Source organism: Oryctolagus cuniculus, chromosome 17, assembly GCF_051225735.1.
Source record: "Oryctolagus cuniculus isolate XC-2025 breed Fujian yellow rabbit chromosome 17, ASM5122573v1, whole genome shotgun sequence".
NCBI classification, from domain to species: Eukaryota; Metazoa; Chordata; class Mammalia; order Lagomorpha; family Leporidae; genus Oryctolagus; species Oryctolagus cuniculus.
The window spans coordinates 6710666-6726043 of NC_142883.1; the positions used below are offsets into that span (position 1 = coordinate 6710666).

Genomic DNA, 15378 nt, shown 5'->3' on the forward strand with positions numbered 1-15378 from the left:
AGGCATACCAGGTTGCAGCACAAAGGGGACAGGTCAGGCTTGAGGGTCAAAGGCAGAGGGGGCCTGGTGGGCAGGGGACATTTGGGACTTGTTGGGACAGCACTTTGCCTTCCAGATGAAACCTGAGACGCTGTGACATCAAAGCAGATGGGAACCCAGGGGGAGAACGTCACTGTCACTGGAGCCTTGTCTGCCTCAGGGAGTGGTGGCCCTGGGGCTCATCCTCCCCCACAGCACCACCCTGAGACCAGAGGGAGGGGCTGTGAGCAGGGCGGGAAGCCACGTGGGAAATGGTGCAGGAAAAGCAAGAACAGAGGTGTGGGAAACCCAGAATGGAAGCAAGCTCAGGTAGTGCAGGCAAAGGCCCTGCTGTGCACCGAGTGTTGCTGTCCCCCGAAATGTACCCAGAGTTCTCAGGGTGAGGGTCCTAGGAGGTGGGGCCTTTGGAAGGGAGGAGAGCGCTTGCCCAGTGGTGAGGTCATGTGAGGACATGGCAGCGAGGTGGCCAGGGGAGGCCTCGGCAGCACCCATGCCTGTGGGACTGCGATCCCGACAGCACGGCCCCCAGAGCTGAGACAGTGTCTGTGTGTACACTGGCACTGAGCAAGCGGCCGAGTGTCAGCTGCGCTGAGGTGGAGAACAGTGGGGTCTCTCTTCCTTGGTTCAAGTTTAGAATTTGGATGCGGTCTAATGGCAAACATGGTTTTAGAACAAGCGCTATTAATAAGTCAGGCCTTGCCGGAATTTAGACACAAGGCTTCTCAACGAATCCCTACAAAGTAGGTATAATTATCCCCATTACAGCCAAAGGGGGCTCCAGGAAGTGGAGTAACCTGCCCCACTGACACACGCACTCACCTCACAGGTGAGGTTCTGGAAGAGACAAATGATTAGCTCAGACTGATATTTTTTTAAAAATACTTTTATTATACAGAGTGGTGTAGTAATATGCAGGCTCTGCATAAAGCATTAAACAGCTTGTTAATGACTCAACAAAATACTACTATTGGAGAAGCAGAAAGAGAGGCCTCCCATCTGCTGGTCCACTCCCTGAATATCCACAAGGTCAGGGCTGGCCCAGGCCAGAGCCTGTAGCTGGGAACTCAACTCGGGTCTCCCAGGCGGGTGGCGGAGACCCAGCCACCTGAGCCGTCACTTCTGCTTCCCCGGTCTGAATTAGCAGGGAGCTGGAATTGGGAGGCAGGGCTAGGAGTTAACCCAGGGGTGAAGGGATCTTAACCACGAGGCTAAATGTCCCCGCCCCAATTTCTACTCGTGCTGCTGCGCCGGCAGCAGGATGTGAACATGGCTGGTTACTTACGGAAGCTGTCGTCAGTGCCCCAGAAGGCGCACGGCATGACTAAGAGCCAAATGCAGAAGGCTGCTGAGCGCGGGGATCCTGGGAAGCCGCCTTCTCTTTCCCCCGGCTTTGTGGAGAGGACTTCTGCAGGTGGCAGAGTTGCACCTCCTGCTCGGGCCTGGCTGTGCAAATGAACTTACAGGGATACTCGCGTAAAAATGCACCTTGGGCAAGTTTACACCGAAGCTGCACACTGGAGCTATGAAGTACATTCCTTGATCATGCTGAGTTTGCTTAGGTCTAAATCTAGGAAGAGAATTACCCGGTCATCAACTTATCTCAACAATTCTCTTAAACTATTCTGAACATTACGAAGAAAACATCTACGGTCTTCAGTTATTCTCCCAACCCCGGTGGCAGCAAGACGACGAGGGAGCCTTTCTTTCCACTACTTTGGGGACTTCTGCAAACAACTCCAGGACACGGAGATACCTTCAAGCTCTATTTCAAAGCCCTCCACATCATTTTATTTAAGAATGCATTCACAGTAACTTAAATAATTCTGCTAAAGAGTGTTGCTCATTCCCACCATGTGTGAGATAATCCTTGGTCCTGAATGATATCAAGTACCCCCCCCCCCCCCCCCCCGCCTACAGGGTCTCCCCTGTGCCCTACACTGAGCAACAGGAAGCAGACATCCTTTAGGATCAATGGATCACTGGACCTCTTTTTCACACATCTGTGTATCGTGATTACCAAATGGTTAAGTGCTGTCGGTGTCTCGGCATTCTGGTTTTGGCACGCGACACCAGTTGCAGCCATGCTGCCCTGTGTGCTCCCACAGCACTCCAGGTGACGGGCAGTCCAGGGCAGCACGGGCACCCGGGACAGACTCCTATGTAAATGTCTCCTCACCCGGCCGGCGCCGATCTCCGGTCTGTGTAACTCTGACACCTGGACGGGTCGCCTGTCCTCGGGCGGGGGCTGTGAGGGGTCGCACAGGAAATACTTTTGAGTTTTGGGGGGCACAGGGTTTCTGCTGCAATTGCTCAACTTTGCCAGTGCAGGGTGAGGCTGCCAGAGCCAACAGCTGTGCGAGCGGGGCTGGGTTCCGGACTTCATTTAGAAGGGCACAAACAGGCCGGCGCCGCGGCTCAATAGGCTAATCCTCCGCCTTGCGGTGCCAGCATACCGGGTTCTAGTCCAGGTTGGGGCGCCGGATTCTGTCCCGGTTGCCCCTCTTCCAGGCCAGCTCTCTGCTGTGGCCAGGGAGTGCAGTGGAGGATGGCCCAAGTGCTTGGGCCCTGCACCCCATGGGAGACCAGGAGAAGCACCTGGCTCCTGGCTTCGGATCAGCGCGGTGCACCGGCCACAGCAGCCATTGGGAGGTGAACCAACAGTAAAAGGAAAACCTTTCTCTCTGTCTCTCTCTCTCACTGTCCACTCTGCCTGTCAAAAAAATAAAAAATAAAAAAGAAGGGGAGGGGCAGAAGCCTGCTGAAGGGGCTAAGGGACTAAGGGCGTACCACTGCGGGGCCGCCGCGTGCTGACCCAGGTTCGGACTCCCGCAGCCCTCTCGGAAGGGCCCTTTCAAGAGGACCCTGTCTGGAGGTCCAGCGCAGTTCCTGATGCCTGCACTAGACTAGAATTCTCGCCCTCAACTCTGACTTTTCTCCTTATGGAAAGTTCTCGTAGATGGGGACACACTTGTGAGTATGTTTAACCATGAGAATCTGTGGCAGAGTTAAATCATCCCCACTAGGGAGCCAGAGTCCACGTTCTGGGAAGAAGTGCAGGGAACAGCGCACAAGCGGTCTGCGCCGGCCTGAGAAGAACCATCTGCTTTTCCTCAGTTCTGAAAGAGCCTCACGAGGCGTAGGAAGGACTGACCTCATATTTTGGCACGCGGATATTACAAGCAAAGCGGAGAGAGAGTGAGAGACTTCAAAAAGGTCATGGAAAAGTGGAATTAAAATTCAGTTTATATTGGTGCCAAAAATATTTAAAATCCATGTATAGTTTTTTCATAACCTGCATTTTCCATGCATTATAAAAAAACATTTTTGCACCAAAATAAATCCATACTTTTAATTCCATTTCCCACAGGTTTCCTGAGAGCAAGCCAGAGAAGCATCTGGACAGAATCCCATCTGTCCGCCTTAATGAAACATCTACTTCCTACATAACTGTTTCAGATGCCAACACCTTTATTCACTTCACCCCCTCTCCTGTCCCAATACAATTTAAACGGTTAAACCTGTACCGCAGCTGTCCGCACCGCACGCCCCTTGCAGCTCCAGAGCTTTCGTAAGCGGCGTCCAGGTCAACATTGCTTACGCCAGCGCTGCAGCTCTTTGGATAAACAGAGATAAAGGTTACGGACCCACGCGGCAGCCTCCCCCTCTCCTGATGTAGGCTTCTACCTCTCGCAGACACAGACCTACTGTTCCGTTTTTTGTTTTATGAATTTATGAAACGTCTACTAAGCCTGTGCCTATTAACACCAGGTTTTACCAAGTAGACCCCTTTCAGACTGGCAAACCCTGAGGGGAGCCTTGACCTCGGTGGGCCCTGGTTTGGGCCGCACTGTTTGTGTGGGATGACGAGCAGAGGACTGTGCTCGCCACGGGGCTGTGCTGGGCCACCTGCCCTCCTTACCAGGCACTGATTTAGCCAAAACCCTGCAATTACAGTCAAGCCCCGGTTTTTTAAAAAAGTTTCATCATGCTGTACGTAAAATATAGTGACCTTTATTTGTCCATTATAATCTTGTACTTTTATACTGAAAGCGTCTTTATTTTTTTTTTTTAATTTTGTCCTTGGAGCTTATTTTTCTAATTGGAGAAAATACTGCATTTTTTTGGTTCCTAATGATGTCTTTTTTCCCCTTAAACTATGAAGATACACTTAATTACATAGTACTTAAAAGGAGCCAATGTTACCTTGAAAGGGAAATAAATTTGGGCATTTTCCTTCTGGCTAAGGCTTGGTGCCAGCTCAGATTCCTAGAGGGGAGCTTGATTTTTAGATGCAGAAAGACTGGGACGCTGGGAGACGCTGGCACCCTGCCGAGTGTCAGCGGTTTCTGTTCCCGCTCCCCTCTGGGTCACCCCGCTGTGGTTTCAAGGCAAACGCGGCACCAAGGACAGCACCTGCCCTCTTTGAGGGACACAGATTTGGCCAGTGGATCTTCTAGACCGCACACCACCAAGGACAGCATTAGATGGAGGACAGGGGCAATTATGTAAATTCCAGTCAAATCCTACAAAGGCCATTATAAACAAAGTCTCAAATCCTCCCTCCCCACGTACAACCCAGATCTCCAGGCAATAGCTCATTTACTAGGGGATGTCGGGTACTGCAAAACTGGAATAGGAAAAGCAATTCAGGGGGTGCCTACAGTGCAGCGCGGCCTGTCATTTAGGCTAGAGACACAGAAAGGCTTACTCAGATGCCTGAAACTCCAGCGACAGCAAAGGATGAAGTATCCCGTGAAGAGCATCGTGATGCCACCGACTCCACGCTGCCTTACGGTGGCGCTGTACCGGATCCAGCCTGTGCAAAAGGAAACACGCCTGGCCGTTACAGTGTGACCTGGCACCAGGAAGTCCCATTGTCGGTCTGGGAGCTACTCCGGCTAGCTCAGCTGGCTTGGGCGACTGAGCTGCAGTTAACAGAACTTACAAAGACACAGTTCACAAACACATAGTTTATGCACATGAAAAGGCTAAAATCCAAAGACCTAACCTTAACAAAATCACACTTCTTTTGGGAGCTTGCTTAGCTGCAGTAGGGAGGAGACTAACACAGCCGGTTCATCTGAGGTGGAAAACCTTGCTAGCTTCAGGAGGAGGCCTCGTCACTATGGGAGAGGCAGAAGGAGGGCATCGGAAATGCAAGCTGCTCCGTCACTGGCAGCTCCTATTGTATTAGCTTTGGTCAGACTCCAAAATGAAACGAGATAACAGAAGGCTGGGGAGACGGCACACTTGTTCTTCTCTTTTCCTCTTCCTCGTTACAAAAGCCTGAAGCAACAGAAGCTTCTCCCAAATGTTTGCAGTCAGCAACAGAACCCAGCAGTCAGCAAGTCCAGTCTCACCTTGCTGCACAGCTCCCAAGAGCCTCTGTAGGGAGAAGCCGGGCGGGGGTTCCACACTCACGTCAGTCGAACTTCTTTCCAACAAAGGAACTACGGTTCCAAACAGAAGTCACGGTGATTGTTCAGCTGCATTTACCGCCTCCCCAACATTTCATCGCCAGCGTTCCCAAGTCTGGGCCTCAGGAAAGCCTGTTCTGAACAGGTAGGCTAACGGTCTCGGCCTTGGACTTCACCAGGTGTTCAAAGTGAAATGCATGGCAGGTGGAAAACAGCCTTTTGTCAGAAGGCTGCGTGAGGAGCCCCCTGGTGGTCAGCAGCTCTGCTCGGCTGCGATCTGAGGACCACAGTGTGCCCAGGTGACCCCTGTGCACACGGTGAGGAGGTGACTCACTCTCACCCACCATCTGCTACACAGGGCCGTCCACTAGAGCGCGAGCATCCTTATTTTGAAATGCTGGGGGCCAGAGATGGTTCAGACTTTGGATTCTGGGCTATCTGAACGTATACAAGTGAGGAATCTTGAGGATGGAGCCCAAGTCTAAATATGACTTCATTTCTGTTCCATATGCACCGTGTAACACAGCCTCAAGGTGTTTTTTTTTTCTTTTTCTTTTTTTTTTTTTTTTGACAGGCAGAGTGGACAGTGAGAGAGAGAGACAGAGAGAAAGGTCTTCCTTTGCCATTGGTTCACCCTCCAATGGCCGCTGCGGCCGGCGCACTGCGCTGATTCAATGGCAGGAGCCAGGAGCTTCTCCTGGTCTCCCATGGGGTGCAGGGCCCAAGCACTTGGGCCATCCTCCACTGCACTCCCTGGCCACAGCAGAGAGCTGGCCTGGAAGAGGGGCAACCGGGACAGAATCCGGCGCCCTGACCGGGACTAGAACCTGGTGTGCCGGCACCGCAAGGCGGAGGATTAGCCTAGTGAGCCACGGCGCCGGCCTCAAGGTGGTTTTATTAAACATTTTTAGTGTGCCTGTGATGCCACGTGAGGTCCGGTGTGGAATTTTCCACTTGTGGTGTCAAGCTGGCACTCACAAAGCTTCAGATTCTGTGGCATGTTTGGGGTGTCTGGGTTCAGGACGCTCTCTGTCACTACCAGCTACAGTCAACACGTATGTCACCCACTGCTATTACTGGCTAGCAAACGTTTCTTTGTGCTTCATACACAAACACCTTAAGGAAAACCAGAAAAGAGGGCGTATGCTGCTCACCCACATTTTCCCCGTACCTGTCTTTATGTTTAACGCAGGCAGGGAATCTCTACCACTGAGAGTTCTCTGGTCTTGGTTTGGTTCACTAGGTTGAAGGACAAATCAAGCAAATTTTGATGCTAGGTTTAGGAGGTCAAAGTTGCTGTGGATGTTAAAACATGACTCAACAGTCATTCTATTAGGGTAACAGTGAAAAGAACCACGTTAGCTTCCAAGGTATGACACAGAGCATCAGTGGGCAGTAAGGGACCAGGCTCTCTGGAGTTAACTCCCTTGCTAAGACTAGTCCCTTCAAACAATACGGGTAATTCATGCATCTTGGAAAAAATGAGGAGAAAGACATCATGAAAACTGCCTGTGGCCGGCGCCGCGGCTCACTAGGCTAATCCTCCGCCTAGCGGCGCCGGCACACTGGGTTCTAGTCCTGGTTGGGGCGCCGGATTCTGTCCCGGTTGCCCCTCTTCCAGGCCAGCTCTCTGCTGTGGCCAGGGAGTGCAGTGGAGGATGGCCCAAGTGCTTGGGCCCTGCACCCCATGGGAGACCAGGAGAAGCACCTGGCTCCTGCCATCAGATCAGCGTGGTGCGCCGGCCGCAGTGCGCCGGCTGCTGCGGCCATTGGAGGGTGAACCAACGGCAAAAGGAAGACCTTTCTCTCTGTCTCTCTCTCTCACTGTCCACTCTGCCTGTCAAAAAAAAAAATAAAATAAAATAAAAATAAATAAATAAAAACACACAAACTGCCTGTGTGGTCACGTCCGCAGCAGTGCCAGGTAAGCCTATCCACTTCCGGCTATGGACTAAGCCAAACTTAGGCGACATCAATCCAGGCTCTGAGCTGGGCTCTCATAAGCCTACAGCCCAGGAAGGCCTGCTCGGCACCCACCTATCTTGTTCTGCTTGTTTTCAGTGCCTTCTCTGCCTGCTGCCCATGCATGCTGGCTTCCAACGGGGGGCCGGAGACCAAAACCCATGGCCACACCTATCGTCCCTCCCTTGCATCTCCTGGACACTGTCTTGTTTTTGCCTGCCACAAAAGTGCCTACATTTCAAGCCCAACTTACATGGTTGAACTTCCATTGACAGCAGCTCCACACACACACACACAGATTTATTTACTTACTTGAAAGTCAGAGGCAGAGAGAGAGAGGTCTTCCATCTGCTGGTTCACTCCCCAAACGACTGCAACTGCCGAAGCTTCCTTTGGGTCTCCGTGCGGGTGCAGGGGCCCAAGGACTTGTGCCATCCTCCAGTGCCTTCCCAGGCCATAGCAGAGAGCTGGACTCGAAGTGGTACAGCCGGGACTTGAACCGGCATTCACAGGAGATGCCAGCACTGCAGGCAGCAGCTTTACCCACTACGGCACAGCAACAGCCCCTTACGGATATATTTTTAAAAGATTTATTTACAGGGCTGGCACTGTGGTGTAGTGGGTAAAGCCACCGCCTACAGTGCCAGCATCCCATATGGGCTCCTGTTCAAGTCCCGGCTGTTCCACTTCCAATCCAGCTCTCTGCTGTGGCCTGGAAAAGCGGTAGAAGATGGCTCAAGTCCCTGGGCCCCTGTACCCGCGTGGGACCCTGAAGAAGCTCCGGCTTTGGATCAGTGCAGCTCTGGCCATTGTGGCCAACTGGGGAGTGACCCAATGGATAGAAGACTCCCCCACCCTGCTGTCTCTCTGCCTTTCCTTCTCTCTCCGTGTAACTCTTTCAAGTAAATAAATAAATCTTAAAAAAAAAAAAAAAAAAAGAACTTTTGGGGGCTGGCGTTGTGGTGTAGCAGGTAAAACCACTGCTTATACTAGCATTCTACGTGGGCACTGGTTTGCGTCCTGGCTGCTCCACCTCTGATCCAGCTCCTTGCTAATGGCCTGGGGAAAGCAGAGGAAGAAGGCCCAAGTATTTGGGTCCCTGTACCTACGTGGGAGACCCAGGTGAAGCTCTTGGCTTCAGCCCAGCCCAGTGCTGGCTTTCGTGGCCATTTGGGGAGTGAATCAGCGTATGGAAGCTCGTTCTCTGTAACTCTTTCAAAATAAATAAATCTTTATTAAACAACTTTGAACTTTCATGGAATCTTGGCTAAGAAGAATGGGTTATACATTCCCTTGCTCAGGCCAAGACCTTCAATAGGTCATCTGCCCCTTCCTGTCTCAGAACCCAAAGGACTCCCTCAATGCTTGCAGGCAGGGCTGTGGGCAGACAGTACCGGGTTAGCCTGTGTAAGGCACGATGCTTGCCTGTTCACGTGGGTTTTCTCACGTAACCCTTGTATCAACACTGGGGCAGTGTTATCCTCTTTCATAGATAAGGAAATTGAGTTTCAGGGAAGGTACTTCAAAGAGTTCATGCAAAAATGCTATTAAAAGGTAAGTTTATTTTGGTTCAAAAAAAAATTTATTCTGAGGGCAGGCACTGCGGTACAACGGGGTAAGCTGCTGCCTGGAACACTTACATCCCGTATCAGAACGCACTGATGGGATCAAGTCCTGCCGCTGCTTCCAATCCAGCTTCCTGCTGCCGGGCCTGGGAGGCAGCACAATGCCCAAGCACTGGGTTCCTGTCACCCACGTGGGAGACCTGGATAGAGTTCCTGGCTGCTGGTATTGGCCTGGCCCAGCCTTGGCTATTGCAGGCATCTGGGGAATGAACCAGCAGGTGGAGGGTCACTCTCTCCCTTCTCTGTCATAGTGCCTTGCAAATACACAAATCAATCTTGAAAAAGAGAACCATCAGAAAGTGTTTTGAAATCTATGTGGTATTTTCACAATACCCATTATCCAAGTTGTCACAGGTCCTGCGAAAATATGCCTGAAAGCACCACTGACCTCGAGCTAGATACTATTTGATGCCCCTAGAAAATCGGGGAGAAAAAAAAAAAAAAGGCTTCCTGGTGAGGAAAATGAAGACATTTGGGAAGCTCCTGACGAGACTGATTCACAGCCAGGCTCGGGCCAGCGTCCACTCCTGCCTTCCATCTCTGGCCTTCCCCTTGCCCAGTTCACCTCCCAAGCCTGCACTTCCACCCCCTGCCTTGACCGCCACCCTTCCCTGGCAAGTGTACCCCGGCTTTGCCTCCCACTCCACAGCTTCCGCTCATGCTTTCTTTGCTACCGTGGATTCCAGATGCTGCCTCTGCCCACAAACCTCAAACCTGGTTCCTAGATGACCTGTCCTGATTACATTCTGAACACAGTGCTTGCTCCATTCAAGGGAATTCTGAAGTCTTTATGCTTGTCTTGGGTCTGTGCAGCCTGAATAACCACCCAGCCTCTACCCGTCATGCCTCTTCCCAATGTAGAAATTCAGCCACTAGCTGTACTACAAGCCTGTCATAGCCCACTTCAACACTTGGTAGAGGGAGAGGGGGAGAGAGAGAGAGAGAGAGAGAGAGAGAGAGAGAGAGAGAGAGAGAGACCATTACTGCTGACTCCTGGAGCAAAAGCAACGTTTCAGAACAATCAGAAATCTGCACTGAAATGTCTAGGTGTAAATAAGCTGAAAATGAAAAATGCTGTTGATTCCAAAGGCAGAGAGCGCTGTGAGGGGCGGGATGTTTACCTTGCGAGTGACCCGCCCCCTCGGGACTGATGAGCTGAGGCGTCTGGACCACTGCATTCCGATACTGAGGCTTCTCCGGCAACACCCCGAGTCCAAGGTAAGCAGGATAGAGTTCTGGAAACCACTCCAGCCCCATGGAACTGGGAAGGGTCTTTCTCTCCCCAGGGTCAACATGACTGAAGAAGGGGCTTTTAGAAACGTGAGGCTGGGCTGACCGCAAAGACTGCTGGCACCCAGAGGGCAAGGCTTGGCCAGATCTGCGGGCCAGAGAGCCCGGCCCCTTACTGTCCATTAATCCTCCTACATCAGGGACTCGATTCCGAGTTCCTCCTGCTTTCTCTTCTTGAAGCACTCTGATAGCCAAAGAGGTAAGACTCTGATTCCTTGACTGCAGGACAGAAAGACACCCATCGTGAGCTTTCTCCCTTGGAGTGAACACACGTGAATGCGGACCTTCGTCTCGAGATATCCTCTGTGTGGCTGAATCACCAGTCTTGAAGCTGCTCGTGGAAGTCCACTCCTGCACCCCTGTGCCAGACACGCCTGCCTCGGCATTTCCTTTGCTCCCACAAGCCTCTGCTCCCAGGGTAAGTCCTTTTTCTTGGTTCTGTTGGACTTGGGTTTTTCCTAATGGGCTAATTTTAAGGGCTAACATGAGTGACTCTGTGTCCTCTCGCCGAGTCTCAGTGTCTCTGCCATCAGCAGAGATGGCGCAGAGGCGAGCCCTTCCTGCAGAACCTCTCTCACCGCTCCACGCTGCCAGCCTTGCTCCGTTAGCCTCCTCACGGAGGGTCTTTGGAGAGCTGTGATGACCACCAACAGGCACATCTAGTGGTTTTACCAGAAGTCCCTGTCTTGGGGCATCAGCTGTGTCCCGTTTCAGGTCAGCAGAAGTGGTCTGCGCAGCTGAGGGATATTTTCTTCCTTGATTTGACAAAAACGGTTCCAGCGAGCCAGCCAGGAGAGAGGCGTCTGCTTCTGGAGGGCTGCATCTCCTTCCTTCCGATTTAGGCAAATCTTTGCCAAGTCCTAGTCCTCTTCTAGGAGATGCGCCCTCTGGTGCATAAAACTGAGCCTCGGTTTCTGGGTGGAAACTGACCTTGGGCTCAGTGTTTTTTAACATCCTGAACGAGAGCTGAGTTTGATGGCTGACGTCTTGGTCTGGCTTTGTGGTGGTGCTTGCTCTCTCTGAGCCAACGGCCAGGCCTGCAGGGGGCTCGTTTGTCTGTGCTGGCTTGTCCCGTATCAGTTTAGTATTTTTTCCCTCACTCTCTAACTTTCTTCCTTTGGCTTTAATTAAATCTTTGAGGGGCTCTTTCACTTTTTTAGTGCGTGCAGGCGTAGTTGGCTTAGACTGCTGAACATTTTGGTCACCAGGTAAGGTTGCTCCCAACATCTTACAGTACGGCAGGTGGGATTTTAATCTTTTAAATGGCTTCTTGCAAAAAGGGCACACCTCCATTCTGGGCTGATTATCACTCATCTTCTTCCTGCAAAGGGCAAATATGAAATTATGAGGTGCACCTAGTTTGTAAATTAGTATTTTGTGTTATTCGTAACAATCCAGGCTAAAAGGAAACTTTAGATTTGTACTTGATATTATACATTTCTTACAGCTTCCTAGGGAATCTACCATACAAGTAGGTGAGAGACTTACATCTAGTTGATAAATGATCAAAGAAAAGAAAATGTCCAAAATACTAGCTGGAGTAAAATGTTTGCTATTTAAGGTTACAGCAAGTCAACTGGTATCACTTGAGTATAAAGGAGAAGTTCCAAAACTATATCTTTCAAGCACAGCATTCCAAAGTCACTGATCAGAGAGTAGAAGTTTCCACAGTAATATATAAAAATGGGGTACAAAAAGAAGCTTTAAAGATTTATTTATTTATTTGAAAGGCAGAGTTACAGAGAGAGAGAGAGAGAGATCTTCCATCCGCTGGGTCACTCCCCAAATGGCCACAATGGCTGCAGCTGGGCTGATCTGAAGCCAGGAGCCAGGAGCTTCTTCAAAGTCTCCTATGTGGGTGCAGGGACCCAAGGACTTGGGCCATTTTCTGCTGCTTTCCTGGGCACATTAGCAGGGAGCTGGATTGGAAGCAGAGCCGCGGGACTTGAACTGGCACCATGTGGGATGCTGGCACTGCAGGCAGAGGCTTTTACTTGCTATGCCGCAGTGCAGGCCCTGCAGGAAGCTTTTAGAGCGACTGGCATGGCACAGCAGGTGAAGCTGCTGCTTGGGATGCCAGCATCCCATATGGGCGCTGGTTCAAGTCCTGGCTGCTCCGCGTCTGATCCAGCTCCTTGCTCAGGCGCCCAGGAAAGCAGCAGATGGCCCAAATGCCTGGGTCTCGCCACCCACATGGGAGACCCGGATGGAGTTCTGGCTCTTGGCTTCGGCCTAACCCAGCCCTGGCTACTGCCATCTGGGGAGTGAATCAGCAGTTAGAAGATTTCTCTCTGTAATTCTGCCCTTCAATTAATAAATTTAGAACTCCCATGAGAAGTGAAGCTCCACCAACATGTGATGTGTTAGTAGCATGTATGTGTGTCCCCATACATGAGGGGAACTTCAAAATGCTCGTAGAGAGCAGGATGAAAAGAAATTCATGAATACAAAGGGTTTTCATGGGGCTGGCGCCATGGCACAGTGGGTAAAGCCACCACTTGCAGCGCTGGCATCTATATGGGCGCTGGTTCGAGTCCCAGCAGTGTATTATGAAAAAAAAATGTGTGGATTTTAAATATGTTCGCAAAGTAAAACTTCTCTTTTAACCCCGTTTTCCATGAACATTTTGAAGTGCCCTCATTTATACAAATACACATATATAAGATGCACACATATGTACCAATATAAACATGGAGGAGAAATGGTCCCCAACTTTTTATTTAGGGTTTGTGGTACAATGGGGTATTGGCAAATTTATTTAGTTTGAAATCTTTGTTAAATACACACTGTGTAAAAGCAAGTTAAAATATATGTACCTTGTTATCCTTAGAGTCAGGAAAAGAAAATGTTTAACTCCGAAGTTTGGCTAAAAGTTATTTTATCCGCTTTATTCCTTCTGCAAAATAAAATTCCGCGGGCAGAGGGCATCACCCCAGCACTGAGTCTGGCCCGTGATGTTTGTCGTTTGGATTCTCTCTGTAGATGTAAACACAGAAATGTTATCATTACACAGAAATGCGATGAACATACCCCTGACCACGAAACAGATGGAAAGAACGACTGGGGCTGGTGTGTGGTGCAGCGGGTTGAAGTCCCGGCTGCTCCATTTCTGACCCAGCTCTCCGCTGTGGCCTGGGAAAGCAGTGGAAGATGGCCCAAGACCTTGGGCCCCTGCACCCACGCGGGAGATCAGGAAGAAGCCCCTGAGCTCAGCTCAGCCCTGGCCACTGCAGCCATGTGGGCAGTGAATCAGTGGATGGAGGACCTTTCTCTGTAACTGTCTTTTTTTTTTTTTTTTTGACAGGCAGAGTGGACAGTGAGAGAGACAGAGAGAAAGGTCTTCCTTTGCTGTTGGTTCACCCTCCAATGGCTGCCGCGGCCGGCACGCTGCAGCCGGTGCACCGCGCTGATCCAATGGCAGGAGCCAGGTGCTTCTCCTGGTCTCCCATGGGGTGCAGGGCCCAAGCACTTGGGCCATCCTCCACTGCACTCCCTGGCCACAGCAGAGAGCTGGCCTGGAAGAGGGGCAACCGGGACAGAATCCGGCGCCCCGACCAGGACTAGAACCCGGTGTGCTGGCGCCACAAGGCGGAGGATTAGCCTAGTGAGCCGCGGCGCCGGCCCCTTTTTTCTTTTTTTTAAAGATTTATTTTATTTTACTTATTTGAAAGAGTCACAGAGAGAGGTAGAGACTGGTTCGCTCCCCAATTGGCTGTAGCAGCCGGAGCTGCGCCGATCCAAAGCCAGGAGCCAGGAGCCTCTTCCAGGTCACCAACGTGGGTGCAGGGGCCCAAGGTCTTGGGCCATCTTCTACTGCTTTCCCAGGCCACAGGAGAGAGCTGGGTCAGAAGTGGAGCAGCCGGGACTCGAACTGGCGTCCATATGGGATGCCGGCACTGCAGGCGGTGGCTTTACCCGCTGCACCACTGTTAAATGTCTTTTAAACAAATAAAATAAATCTTAAAAGAAACCATCTTCGAGACAAATAATCTTGGCCAATCTAGTTACCGACGCGACCGACCCACCTTAGGCTGCACCAAGTCAGACAAGGCACAGACAGGATGAAAGCCGCGGCCCCCGAATTTGCAAACACACAACTGCAGCTCAAGTACCTGTGGAACTCAGAGGTACAGAGAGCCACAGACTGGGCCCTTCAATCCCTCCCCAGATGGGCCAGCGCCTCCCCGGGAGCCTCTTCCAGCTCTCCCACGCAGGTGCAGGGGCCCGAGCACTTGGACCCTTGTCCACTGCTTTCCCAGCCATCGGCCGGGCCTCGAACCAGCGCCGCCCCGGGAGCCTCTTCCAGGTCTCCCACGCAGGTGCAAGGACCCAAGCACTTGGACCACTGTCCACTGCTTTCCCAGCCATCGGCCGGGCCTCGAACCCGCGCCGCCCCGGGAGCCTCTCTCCCCAGCGGCGCTCCCCAGGGCCGGCTTCCCAGGGGTGCCCGTGCTCCCGCGTCCCGGTCACCGTCGCCGACAGGAGCAGCCGGGCCGCCTGTCCCGGGGCGCAGAGGGTCCGGGCCCGCCAGCCTCGCGGGCACAGGGCGGCTCCAGGGTGGCCGCTACCCCTCACCCTCCTCCTCCTCCTCTTCCTCCTCTCGCCGCACCCGCGCTTCTCCGCCCAGCGGTCGTGACCCCCCACGCCGAGGCGACCCCGCGGCCCATCGGCAGAGTCCCCTCCGCAGGAAGCAGCCCGCCCCTCCGCGACCCGCCCCGGGCCGCACCTCAGGGTCCCGGAGCTCCCAGGTCGCAGCCCCCAGGGCTGCCCGCGAGCGCCGGCCCAACCCCCGGATACAGGACCCCCGGCAGGCCGTCCACGCAGCTGCCTGACGGGGCTCTCGCTCAGTTTGTAAAAATATCCTCACAGGGACTTAATCCAAGGGCTTGTGCCATCGCATCGTGACACACTTTAATGTATTGTACTCCTGGCCTCAGTTTTATACCGGGTGCCACCCCTTATTTGTGGACAGGCGGAGCTCGGGCTACCTCTCACGAGGTCCTCGCTCCGCAGCTCCCAGTCGCTCCTCCCCCTCAGACGCGCCT

General features: G+C 52.3%; 1 protein-coding gene across 8 annotated transcripts; it reads right to left on the bottom strand.

Moving 5' to 3' along the window:
• Nucleotides 1–906: 906 nt before the first annotated feature.
• On the bottom strand, nt 907–15363 carry MTNAP1 (mitochondrial nucleoid associated protein 1). 8 transcript variants are annotated; one of them, XR_016223939.1, is made up of 9 exons: nt 15060–15363; nt 13150–13309; nt 10165–11654; nt 5400–5489; nt 4748–4855; nt 3564–3652; nt 2216–2284; nt 1322–1606; nt 907–1187 (listed from the first exon to the last, which is right to left on the bottom strand). XR_016223939.1 is itself a non-coding variant. In XM_051825139.3 (6 exons), the coding sequence occupies exons 3-6, from the start codon at nt 11645–11647 to the stop codon at nt 3624–3626; spliced, it is 1710 nt and encodes a 569-aa protein (XP_051681099.3). In that variant the 5' UTR covers nt 11648–11654; nt 13150–13309; nt 15060–15363; the 3' UTR covers nt 3490–3623. The 8 variants fall into 8 exon arrangements, 4 of the variants coding, with proteins under 4 accessions (XP_051681099.3, XP_089173769.1, XP_008269991.3 ...); XR_016223940.1 differs by having other exon boundaries at nt 3558–3652; XR_016223937.1 differs by lacking the exon at nt 2216–2284.
• Between the last annotated feature and the right edge of the window lie 15 nt (nt 15364–15378).